The sequence below is a fragment of the Paecilomyces variotii genome (assembly GCF_004022145.1).
Source record: "Paecilomyces variotii strain CBS 101075 chromosome Unknown C8Q69scaffold_10, whole genome shotgun sequence".
Taxonomy (NCBI): domain Eukaryota; kingdom Fungi; phylum Ascomycota; class Eurotiomycetes; order Eurotiales; family Thermoascaceae; genus Paecilomyces; species Paecilomyces variotii.
In genome coordinates, this window is record NW_021167149.1 from 696,148 (window position 1) to 707,778 (window position 11,631).

At 49.4% G+C, this 11,631-nt stretch overlaps 6 protein-coding genes across 6 annotated transcripts; 2 read left to right on the plus strand and 4 right to left on the minus strand.

The window, feature by feature from the left end:
• Positions 1-407: 407 nt before the first annotated feature.
• Positions 408-3,384, plus strand: C8Q69DRAFT_67444 (putative GTPase activating protein). The gene is made up of 3 exons (XM_028633909.1): positions 408-530; positions 592-2,148; positions 2,200-3,384. The coding sequence occupies exons 1-3, from the start codon at positions 498-500 to the stop codon at positions 3,184-3,186; spliced, it is 2,577 nt and encodes an 858-aa protein (XP_028482982.1). The 5' UTR covers positions 408-497; the 3' UTR covers positions 3,187-3,384.
• Positions 3,385-3,791: 407 nt separating this feature from the next.
• Positions 3,792-4,782, minus strand: C8Q69DRAFT_475961 (hypothetical protein). Its single transcript, XM_028631230.1, has 3 exons — positions 4,703-4,782; positions 4,374-4,627; positions 3,792-4,293 (listed from the first exon to the last, which is right to left on the minus strand). Exons 2-3 carry the CDS (start codon positions 4,473-4,475, stop codon positions 4,081-4,083), a joined length of 315 nt encoding a protein of 104 aa, XP_028482983.1. The 5' UTR covers positions 4,476-4,627; positions 4,703-4,782; the 3' UTR covers positions 3,792-4,080.
• Positions 4,783-5,250: 468 nt separating this feature from the next.
• On the minus strand, positions 5,251-6,610 carry C8Q69DRAFT_487970 (4-hydroxyphenylpyruvate dioxygenase; the record flags this gene model as incomplete). The annotated part of the gene is made up of 3 exons (XM_028632024.1): positions 5,251-5,635; positions 5,703-5,867; positions 5,925-6,610. The coding sequence occupies 3 exons, from the start codon at positions 6,608-6,610 to the stop codon at positions 5,251-5,253; spliced, it is 1,236 nt and encodes a 411-aa protein (XP_028482984.1).
• Positions 6,611-7,646: 1,036 nt separating this feature from the next.
• Positions 7,647-8,150, minus strand: C8Q69DRAFT_509287 (chromosome transmission fidelity protein 8; the record flags this gene model as incomplete). Its single annotated transcript, XM_028633080.1, has 1 exon — positions 7,647-8,150. The coding sequence occupies one exon, from the start codon at positions 8,148-8,150 to the stop codon at positions 7,647-7,649; it is 504 nt and encodes a 167-aa protein (XP_028482985.1).
• A 1,208-nt stretch (positions 8,151-9,358) lies between these two features.
• C8Q69DRAFT_67533 (hypothetical protein) lies at positions 9,359-10,530 on the plus strand. The gene is made up of 2 exons (XM_028633911.1): positions 9,359-9,472; positions 9,525-10,530. Exon 2 carries the CDS (start codon positions 9,550-9,552, stop codon positions 10,138-10,140), a length of 591 nt encoding a protein of 196 aa, XP_028482986.1. The 5' UTR covers positions 9,359-9,472; positions 9,525-9,549; the 3' UTR covers positions 10,141-10,530.
• C8Q69DRAFT_67524 (Cnl2/NKP2 family protein-domain-containing protein) lies at positions 10,411-11,370 on the minus strand. The gene has a single exon (XM_028633910.1). It carries the CDS (start codon positions 11,269-11,271, stop codon positions 10,681-10,683), a length of 591 nt encoding a protein of 196 aa, XP_028482987.1. The 5' UTR covers positions 11,272-11,370; the 3' UTR covers positions 10,411-10,680.
• Between the last annotated feature and the right edge of the window lie 261 nt (positions 11,371-11,631).

An 11,631-nucleotide genomic window follows, 5' to 3' on the forward strand; every position in this document is an offset into this window, starting at 1 on the left:
TACTCGTGGCGGTGCGATTCTTTTCTGGGTCCAGCTGGAGAACGGACAGGAAGATATCGAATGCTCAAAGGCCAGAATCCAGCAGATTCAAGAGGCAACGCTACGCCCCCGTTGGCCACTCCGTCCAGGCCCCGGGGCGGCGCCAGCGATCAACGGCCGTGTTAGCAACTCACCCGAACTACGGGGCTCCTCCCATCAAAAGATCCGTTTTCAACTCTCCAGCTCTCTCGTGCTCTCACCGCAAACACGCTGTTTTTTACCGCTGCAGCTGCAGTCTGTATCATATAGTGATTCATTGTTTTCCTCTCCTCCCTGAAATCCTTCCCCCCGTTGGATGACCTTGTGGGGTTCCACCCGTGTCCACGCAGCAGCGAGCATCCACGCTCTTGGGTTGTATGGCCTGTCTTGCTCCGTAGACGATTCTCTAGAACCGCACGGCATTGGGGACGGTCGTCGTCGGAGCGGTCCTGGTCTCCTCTGAGTTTACGAAATCCATCATGGCATCGAGTCCAGAGCAAAGAGACTACGAAGTATGGCCCAGATGTTGCCTCGACCGGAGCCGGAAATCATGCTGATCTCAGTGCTCATCAGGAATCCTTCGAAGATGCGCCCGAATTGAAGGTTAACGACGAGCAGACCCTCCCCCGTAGCGACTCGACACGTTCTCTCACCGGCCGTCGTCAATCGAATGGATCAGCAACCACCCCCCGTGCGGCGGAGCACCCTCCTCTGCTCTCTCCCCTAGGCGACGAACAAAAGGGCGACCTAGACGATGCAGGCTCCCCAACGGCTTTATCACCACAGTCGGAGGCAGAACGTACACCGAAGAAGAAGGTCAAGTCCCCGCTACTGACGGCTCATCGTCTGTCAACGACGTCGCTGGACGACGTCAACTTGAATGGAATCAAAGAGGAGGATTCAGAGCAGGATAGCCCAGTATCAGAATCCAAGCCAGCGTCGCCTCCACTGCCCTCTCGAGACTCGACATCGAATCAGAGAAGCTCAATACCGCCCTCCATCCCCAGTGGTTCCGCTACGACCAACAAGAGCCCACCCCCAGCCGCACAGCCTGCACCACCGACACGAAAGCTCACCAGCCCGTTTTCATGGCTGTCAAGAAATTCTTCTGGAGGCAAGGACGTCAAATCCCCTCCTCAGGCGACCGGGTACAGTCGCAGAAATACCGGTGCGTCGGTGTCAACTGTCGGCAGTAGCTCGGAGCTGCATGACGGGGACAATGCCAGTATCAGTTCGAGGAAGACAGGAAGAAGTAGCCTGAAGGATCAATTCAGAATACTAAGGATGCGCGAGGAAGGTGTTCCTGACAACGACCAACTGAGCCTTACATCCGGCCGGGGTAGTATCAGTCATGGGAGCCCCTCCAGCATACCGGAGGAACAGGAGGACGGGGTGCTCGTCTCACCACCCACCACTGCTTCTGTTCCCCTACCTGCGTCGCCTCTCCCATCGACAGCGAACCCGGATTTGCCCCCAGGTACTGTTTCAGGCATCTCGGCCGCCGCTGCGGATGTCTCGGCCCCGGTGGACTGGGAGCTCTGGCAGCAGGTTGTTAACAATGGACCGGAAGCTTTGCATGGGACAAATGCCAATGAACTCAATGCCGCGATCAAGAGAGGTATCCCGCAGACTATTCGAGGAGTGATATGGCAAGTGCTCGCAGATAGCAGGAACCCAGAGCTAGAGGAAGTTTACCGGGCGCTGGTTGCACGTGGTACCGACAAAGAGAAGCACATGAGCGTGAGCAGCACTGTCAATGGCAGTGCCGCTGAGAATCCAGTGGATTCTTCGAGGTCCTCTATCCGCTCAGAAGTCTCGGTTACACAATCCAACACAGGAGCTTCTTCCCCTTCTCCAACCCAGGAGAAAGACGCCGAGAGACTGGCCAAAGAACAGGCCGCTGCAGAGACAGCACGTAAAAAGAAGGCCAAGGAAGATGCGGCTGCCCTCCAGAAGTTGGAGAAAGCTATCAGAAGAGACCTGGGGTCTCGGACGAGTTACTCGAAGTATTTCCTCTCACAAGGCAATCAAGAAGCCCTCTTTGGCTTGTGCAAAGCCTACGCTTTGTATGATGAAGAAGTTGGATATGCCCAGGGTGTCAATTTCATCGCCATGCCTCTACTGTTTAATGTAAGTGTCCGCTACCGATCATACATGGCAGGGCCGCTAATTCCGGTTTAGATGGACGAGGGCGAAGCGTTCACCCTTCTCGTCAAATTGATGCACAAATATGGCCTGCGGCAAATGTTTATCAATGAGATGCCAGGACTTCATCTTCATCTTTACCAATTCGAGCGTTTGCTGGAGGACTTGGAGCCGGCTCTCTACTGTCACCTCCGCAGACGGAGCGTCACCCCGCAGCTCTACGCTACCCAGTGGTTTCTTACACTTTTTGCATACCGGTTCCCGCTGCAACTGGTGCTCCGCATTTACGATCTGATCTTTGAAGAAGGACTGGAGAGTACCATTCTCAGATTCGGAATTGCCATCATGCAACGGAATGCGAAGACACTGTTGGAGATGAAAGACATGAGTGCACTGTCGACTTTCCTCAAAGAGAAACTCTTTGACGTCTATATCGATCAGCAACCGTCGGCTTCTTCCATCCTCGAGTCTGGTTTCTTTGGAAGTTCCGGTGGAGACAAGGGGATCTACCGAGCTGATGTCATGGTGCAGGATGCCTGTGCTGTTCCTCTGACTCCACAGATGATTAAATCCTACACCCAAGAATGGGAAGAGAAGGTTCGCACGGAGAAAGAGCGAGAAGAGGAGCTTCAAAACCTTCGGCACACTGTTGCCTCGCAGACTTCGCGGATTCGAATCCTTGAGGAACACGCGGAGAGATCTGACAAAGAGCACGTCCAGCTTGCATCGGAACTGGTTCGTGTGAAGGTAGAGAACGAGGAGCTTCAGGACGCGAACGAGAGCCTGCGCGTCCAGGTCGATGAACTGAAGAAAGTTGTCGACAAGCAGCCGGCCGAAGTGGAAGAAAAGCTTCGGACTGAGATGGAGCGCATCATGAAACGAAACATTGAGGTGCAAAACGAAAACCGATCCATGGAAGACCAGATGGCCGAGATGGAGAAGGACCTGGTTGAGACGAAGATGAAATGGGCAGAGGTAAGGCCTTTGAAGCTTTTGAAGTTACCCGTACACCAGGCTAATTGATCCATGGCAGCTATCCGAGCAACATGAATCCCTCAAACAGAAATGGTCGGACCTTCGCAGAGCGCTGGATTAACGCGACGAACCTTCTTGTGTCTTCTATGTCCCTATGTCCCTGCTGGTTAGATTTTGTGACAAGATCAGTGGCGCTCGGCCCAAGCCACATGTTTTTATGTTCAATGTACATTTTACAGAGCGCAGCAGCGATGATATCCCGATGTTACGTTCATGTCGTCGGCGCGTGTACTTACCCTTCGCAACCGTTCTCTGGGAGAGCCAAATGATGTGTTTTTGATCGCGCAGCCTCCATATTCTGTCCTCCTGTTAGTGCCCAGATGTGTCGTATGATCTCCGGCATGACGACGTTCTATCATTGGATTGACACCCTATCTGTATGATATGATGTTAGTGGACAATGTATGCCACTGTTTCTCTCCCCTGTCCTATAGCACGTCTTTAGTACAAATAATACTCTCTATGATAAGTATATTACTCGGGGTTCTTTCCTGTTGTCTCTGGCGTGCTTGTATTCTGCTTGGGAGCTATTTCAACCGACCTCTTACAGACTACGAAGCTGCTTGGTATTGCAAAGACCAAATCAGTCAAAGTCCCATTGGTAACGAGAACTTCAATACACGAAAAGGTTGACAATCTAACCAATTTCATTTCTCTCGTAAATTTACCTCCATTTCCTCCACATGGTTACACTCGCAATCTCCTCCGTACCTCATTCATATACATACAATGCCATAGCTAGTTAGCATAGCTCGCATATTACTTTCCAATCAATCAACCCGCATCTCTAGAGATACCAGCGGATAAACATATACCCCCTCCTCCTCTTCTTCTTCCCAAACACTCATCCACATCCATCCATCCATCCGAAGCACACCCTACCTAAACCAAGCTCTCAAAATACGCCGAGATTATATCCTCTCTAACGGGCCCCACGACCGCCTTCAGAGCCTTATGCGCCTCGCACTCGGTATCGTAGTACTTCATATCGTCCAGAGATGGGAAGGCCATCTTTACAGCGAGGTTGAAGCCTTTGTTTCGGGGATCCGGGATCGTAGGGCCGAATGCGATGGTTGTGATGTATGGTTTGCCGTCCTGGGGGGAGAGAAGAGAAAGAAGAAGTTAGAATGTGAGAGTAGGGTAGGGTAGGGTAGGTGAATTAAGTATGTACATACCTTAAGAGCAGTCTTTGCGAGGACTTTGTATTGTTCAAGGACTCGATCGCGATCAGATTCATTTGGGATCTTGAACATGGTGATGCGCTCGATGGGGGCCATTTTCGACTTTCTTTTGGTTTCTTTTTCGTCTTCGGCTTCGCTTCGTATGTGATTTATGACTCGATTATGATTGGGTAAGGATGATCTTTTCGAGTAGTGATAAGATCGGATGGGATGATTAAGTTAGGTAGGTTGAGAAATGGAGTTTGAATCTGTCTAGTTAACAGATAGTTATAGCCAAGGCTTTATAAGTACTTATTAATATAGTGACGATAAGATTAACTAACGTTCTAACTAGTTAGCTGTTTCTTAACGATCCTCTATTCTCTGGAGTCTGTTGTGATCTTCTGCGGGGGGGGGGAAGTTTCATCGACATCGGAGAGGGACAGGACAGTATCCACTGCGGAATGGGAACCGCTTACCATACGAACCCCGCGTTGCTCGCGCCATCCGACGGAATACTAGTAGTAGTTCCATGGGACCGTCGGAATTGATTCGCGGCTTACTTCCTTTGTCCTTGGGGTTATTTCCGCTTGTTCTGCCGGGGGGTTGATGATTATGTTAGGGGACATATGTCTTAAGAGTCCTTTGAGCTTTGTTCGTTGGATGTGATACGAATAAATGCTTCTCGGCTTTACAGGTGAGAGACATGGCTCGACATACCGTCTAATAGTAGTTACCTGCTGATGCTAGTGACAGACAAAGTAATTACTAACAAGGACGGCAAGATCAAGAATAAAACCTGAATTTCTCTCTAATGGGGACGGTCCGAAATGCGGAGAAACCTGTAGCTGAACATAGGTATGAACATATGAACAGTAACTAGTGTGGGCTCCTAGAGGTTCCCTCGAAGAGCCTGATCTCTCTCAAAAGCCTCGAAGAGACTCTTGAAGTTGCCAGCACCAAATCCGTCAAAGTTATTGCGCTGGATGATCTCGATGAAAACCGTGGGACGGTCCACGACGTGTTTGGCGAAGATTTGAAGCAGGTACCCATTCTCGTCAAAGTCGACGAGGATGTTGAGTTTCTGCAAGATGTCGATGTCTTCGTTGAGCTTCATATCATTCTTGGCTAACCGTTCGCGCAAGTCGGCGTAGTATACTTCCGGTACGTCAAGGAAGGAGACACCCCGCTCTCTGAGGTGAGTCACGGCCGTAACAATGTCGTGTGTACGAAAGGCGATGTGCTGGACTCCGGAGCCGTTATAGAAGTCAACGAACCTGGCAAGATCAGTCAACAGGGAGATCTTCCATGGTATCCTATGAGTTCGAAGGGTAGAGAGCATACTCTTCGATCTGTGACTTCTTCTTTCCCTCAGCAGGCTCATTCATTGGCATTTTGATCACTTCATTGGGCGATGCGACGACGATCGAACGCATTGCGGAATATTCCGTACACATATTCTTGTCATCCACTGTCCAATAGCGGTGGAAATCGAGGCACTCTTCGTAACTGCCGGGGACCAAGTTACTCACTAATCATTTTCACGTCTCGGAAAGGGATACATACTATTGCACAGCTTTGTCAAGCCCAGCCCAGGGCTGATTACCGACACAGTGGTCGATTTCGATGAGTTCGATCTTTGGAAGATATTTGTTGACCGGATCGTCAGCAGTAATGGCTCGATAGCCGGGAAGGAACGGCCCAGAATAGCGTTGACGGTTGATAAGAGAATGGACTGTATCGCCGTATGTGCCAATCGTTGCAATGACAACCTGACCGTGATCGTGTTCATCGCCCTTCATTGTCGTCGGAGAGCTGATTGAAACGGCACCATTGTCGACTGCCTTCTTCCAAACAGTTTCGACATCCCCGTGTATTTGAAAGGCAACATCCTTGACGCCGTCGCCATGGACTGTCAGGTGCTCATGGATTTCCTTCAACAGACCCTTCTCCGCTTCGGGAACATCGTTGTCCTTGCCAATACCTGGTGCTGCACGAACGGGCGATGTAAGGACAAAAGTCGCCTTGCCGTTGGAGACAACATAGGAAGCGATGCTGCGGGAACCTGTCTCAGGCCCTCTATATGCGATCTGCTTGAATCCCATGCGCGCGATATAGTACGAGGCAGCCTGTCTTGCGTTGCCCACGTACCATGTTATATGATCGAATCCGACATACTCGGGTCCCAGTTTTGACGGAAAGATTGTCTCCTCATCCGGACTGGAAACTGGAACCGTCACTGATGGCGCCATCCTGGTTCCTAGATATTCACAGACAAGACACTGACGTTGTGGTAGCAGCAGCAGCAGCAGCAGCAGCAGTTTCTTGACCTGAACTAGCTGCTCTAGTCTATTAGCTATGACGCTGACGTTGTATCAGGCAGAAATGGATAAGCTTGTCTGGATGAGACAGCTATGTCTAATCGTAACGAAATCAGAATGATGCTTTGGTCATTATATGCAATGAGCTCCTAGTTGAGGATGCTTCTAAAGATAAAGATGTTGATAAAGAAACATTAATAAAGGGAGACGCATGGACGGACAGATAGGTAGGAGTGAAGGTTCTTTGTTCAGCGGTAGGTCCCATTATTCAACAATTAATGTGATGACGCCAGTGACAGAGTGCCATCATCCTCAAGTATCAAGTCGTACCGAATTTCAAATGCAGAAGGTATCGAAAGTTTCGGCCTCCAGCTTATGCATAATCTGGGTTTAGATCCTTTGTCTGCTCAAGATCACACTGGTCTAGATCCCTCACTGTGGGACCGTCCTTAAAGATAAGCCATCATGTTTCTCTTCTCACCATGATAATATCCGGACGTCCGTGGCCGATACGAGGCGAGTGGTTGTATGTACAATACACCGCTTAAGCTCGTTGATTAGCCAAGTCATACCGCCTCGACGGACGCGCAATCCAGACCGCTTTTCAGCCATTATCCCGAGAAGCGTCCACAGATCAGATCCTTGTCAACAACCTGATAATCTGGGATTGAGATCTCCGCGAAAGAGCCCCTTGCGTAGAAAGCGTCTGGCAGGGTCATATGCCGCAAGATCCTGTTCCGGTGACGTCAAGAACTTGTTGGTCCGACGGCGGCAGACCATGGAATCTTGCCAACACAATATCGTACTCCGGTTGATGATGAGCGTACCATACATGTAGATGAAACTGCTGTCCAGCAACTGCACGGCTTATTTCCAACCCTGAGATTGATGTGCCCAGAGCTGTAGAAAGACCCACGCTTTCATGCAGTACGCCACTGCATAAAACAGCGCATACCATTTGTAGCGCTCACTCATTGACTAGAGGCTCTGGACGTGATCCAAAAAGAATCTTATACTTCACAATCTCAACGATCTCGAGTTCGTCTTCGCCTTCAGTCACACCAGTATTTCCATCTCGAGCATCCGTCCTCTGCCTTCGCTGAACCACCGCCAATGGCTTCGGTAGCTTTTTCACTTCTCCCGTCATGCGTTGGTATTTTCCAACGTAGAGATAGACACGCTTCATCCACTTCGTATCGTCTGCGGGGTTTTGGGGCGAGTATCCGGGAAACGTGAGCTTCCCAATCGGTGTCTCGACGACAGAGGCCTCAGCACCTTGGGAGAGGCCTGTATCCCTTCCTTCGTCCATATCCTGATCCTGATTCTCATCAGGAGAGGGGATATTGATTGTTCCTTGAAGTTCCAGGATCGCAAGACCGGAGGGTGTCTGCAGAAGCTGAGGGAGGGGGTTGTAGAAGGGTTTCTGCGAGGCAGCTTGCGCTGCGCGCGGATGGAGAGTGATTGAAGGCATGGCCGATCTTTATTGTTCTGACATGGGGCGATAGAACTAGATACGAGAACTTGACTTCTTTGGCTGTGTTGGCGATCGTCGTAGCAAACCCGTTGATTGCGCTGCGGAGATTGATGGACGCGAAAATGGCGCGTTGCTTTTCATAAAGTGGAACGCGTGCCTGAGGACGCGGCAAGCTCCGAGGCGGATAACTCAACTCATCGTCCAACTTCCCCGAATTGCTGGTCTACGGTTAAAGTGATAAACAACAGGTGAATACTCAGCTTCAAGCATGTAACTCATTCAATTCTGATGGAAATATCCTCTGTTGAATGACCTATGAAACATGTAAAGAGTGACGGAGCATTGCATGCTATACAGGTTGTAAACTTCGTGCTCATAATAAAGCCAATGTTGTAGACTATGAAAGTCGACTAAATCAACTCCATAACTCTTAGTTTACCTGCGGTCAGAAGTTTTCTGGCGGCTAGCACCGTATTATGAGCAAAATCGTAAGACATTGTTAGATAGGGCCTTGGGGTCTCATTGACAAGAGCTATTCATGGCTATCTTCACTGCATTACTGGATAACAGGTTTCTATTCATTGAATGGGCTATTCACATGGATGAGCCTATTATAAACAATGACTCCAAGTTGCACAATGAAACTCATTCTCAACAAGAAAGTATCCAGGCTTCATCGGTCAAAGCACGTTCGGACAAACCAGATCATCACATCACAGGAACTCTCCAACGCTTGATAGCTATCAGATATAGGTTTGCAAAGCAATATCTATCCATAGCCTCTGGATTCTGCCACCAGTCAATTCAACTGTCGCACTTCTGCCAAACTGACGTGGGCCGGTAATAGGCAACACTGGCAGAAGGGGTCATATTCTTACCAGGATTGGCGATATAATCCTGAAGCCCTCCCTTCCCAAATAGGCAAGGCAATATCTGGTCATCTAATTCAAAATATTGTGCTCTTCTTAGCTCTTCTTGCTGGACACAGAACAAGCAGGCACTCCGGCTTCCCTTATTGAACGTGTCTTTCTTTATGTTAACTCTTGCATTTGAACTTTTGGACATCTAGGTTGCTTATCCGGCAGGATCTCCTGTGCTTTGCTCGGTCTCTTTCAGTGAGCTCGGAGACAACATCACGGCGTTATAGATCGTTGCCTAGTTATTCTCATGACTGCTTAACCCCCACCAGGACAGAAACACTTGTGCTAAAGACACAGCAACTCAGACTAACTCAAGAGATCTGACTTACTCCTCATACGGTCAAATCTGTCTTTCTTCTACCCAATCCGCGGGCTTGGAGCGAGCGTGAGATCATCAAGGTACGTGCTGAGCTCCGGCACATAAGAAGGCCCGGGTTAACATGGAGATCAGAAACCACAGCTACACGCGCCAGGTTATGTCCCACTCTGCCTCAAGGACGTGGGTGTCGGCCGAAACCAAGGAGTACGAAGCGTTCGTCAAGCTCTGTGAGAACGTTTTCTATGTAGCTCCTTACTCACCCTTCGTCCCTCGATCCTGGCCTGACTGGATCGCTCATCGTTTGACTGTCAAAGAGGAAGCTCGCAAGGAAATCGTCAAGAGATTGGCTGCAAGAGAGGCACAGAGGAAGACGGGAAACAAGCGCAAGGTCGAACCTTTGCTCGGAGGCAAGGATTTCGATGACTATCTGACCCGCGTCTTGTCAAGAGAATCCATATGGATCCCATCCATCGCAGAACGTCCGGACAGACCCCAGGCACCATGGCCATGCCAGGATGAACTTCAGCATGAAGGCTCTCACCGCAACAAATCCGGATTTAGTCGTTTCGCTCCGCTACCAAGGGTACCGGGGAACGCTACCGTGAACTGGAAACAGAGAGCACAAGTCAAGCAATTCTCCTTCGACGAGATCGGGCTCCCGGTGACGACTAAAGAAGAACAACTTGAAATCGATGAAGAGTTATTGATGTTGATTGGTTATGCCTTGATGAAAGAGTTGGATAATTGATGAGCTCGGTCCAAATTGCGGAAGAATCTCTCCACACATCACGCTGCACATTATGCAGAATCCGATCCAGAGACACGTTTCTTGAGACCGAGGAGATGAAGACTGCCCTCTCGTGTTGTTTTTCTGTTTGGATGCATAGTCTTCACTTCTTGTACTTTCTTGACAATCTTCGAGGATAAAGCATGTATTTTCTTTCTTTTTTTTTTTATAACCTCCTCTTCTTTCTAGTTGAAACAGGTCATGCCGCTAGCCATCCTTGTAGCAAAAGCCGAAGAATAGCCTAGGCATAAACGGCATTTCCAGATCATGAATCATATGGTAGTAGTAGACTGAAAATAAAGAGTTCACTGAAAGCCTACGTCCTCATATGACCTCACAAGGACCCTCCATGGAACGATTAGAACTCGGGCTGGGAGACATGTTCCAGTCAGCTTCGATCCATTGAGTCAATACCATCCGGAGGACATAGATAGGCAAGCTGAGAATATCAAGAAGCAATCAACCGAAGGCTGATTATTGCTCGGAGCCGGAACGTCTCAATCACATGGTTGCGCGATTGCAAGCGTCTTCGAGACTCTTGAGACCTTTGATAGCCTCGCCGGTAATATCGCCGGCGGTGCCTGCCGGTTTGTTGAATTTTCCGTAGCGCAGATCACTCATTTCGCCGACAGTAGTGTGGAGGTCCGCTAGCGTTGTGGCTGCTTCCTTTTCTGTAGCAGATATCTCAGCCTCGAGGGCGGAACAGGCTGCTTCCATCTCGGATAGCAGACTAGACAGTGTATGAAGAGTTTCCGGAGATTTAGTGGATGGCTGCCCAAAAAGCTGGACATCCATGTCCATTTCGCGCTGCTCGCCGTCGCTGATTCCATCTACCCCTGTCGCACTCAGGGCCTTTCGCAGCTCCATCTTTTGCCGCTCGCCCCTTTGAACTTCTTTGTCAATATTCTCATTGACCAAGTTCATGTCCTGTTCCCGTAACTGTTGCAGCTCTCGGTACAAGACCCTGATCTGCGGATGAGAGCGAAGCCTCTTTGGAAAAAGCTCGGTGAACTTTTGCAGAGATATAACTGTAGGCAAAGGGGCAGGAGAGAGAAGGAAATTGCCCAGAATGGATTCCTCCGATGGTGCCATGATTGCAAAGATTCAATGAAAGAGCAAAGTAGAATATCCGAAAAAAGGAATGCAGAGGGATAGAGAAGTGAAAAAGGCACTTTAACAGCTTCTAGAACATGCAGAAGCAAATGAAATGCAAGTATTCAGATAATTCAGATGCTTAGTCCTCTGATGACGCGTTGTTTGGCCAGAGATTCTGCCTTAGTCCAGTGAGATCAGATGAAAGACTTCATCAGATGGACGCGATGCTTGGAGATATGCGGACTGCTCTCACTATTCAAGGCGGTATATGGCCAACTAGAAAAGAAAGCAAGATGGATACTGTGAAACTGTAGTCTGTTGGTTGTGAAGTATGTAGTTTCCAGCTTTATTGCTGGT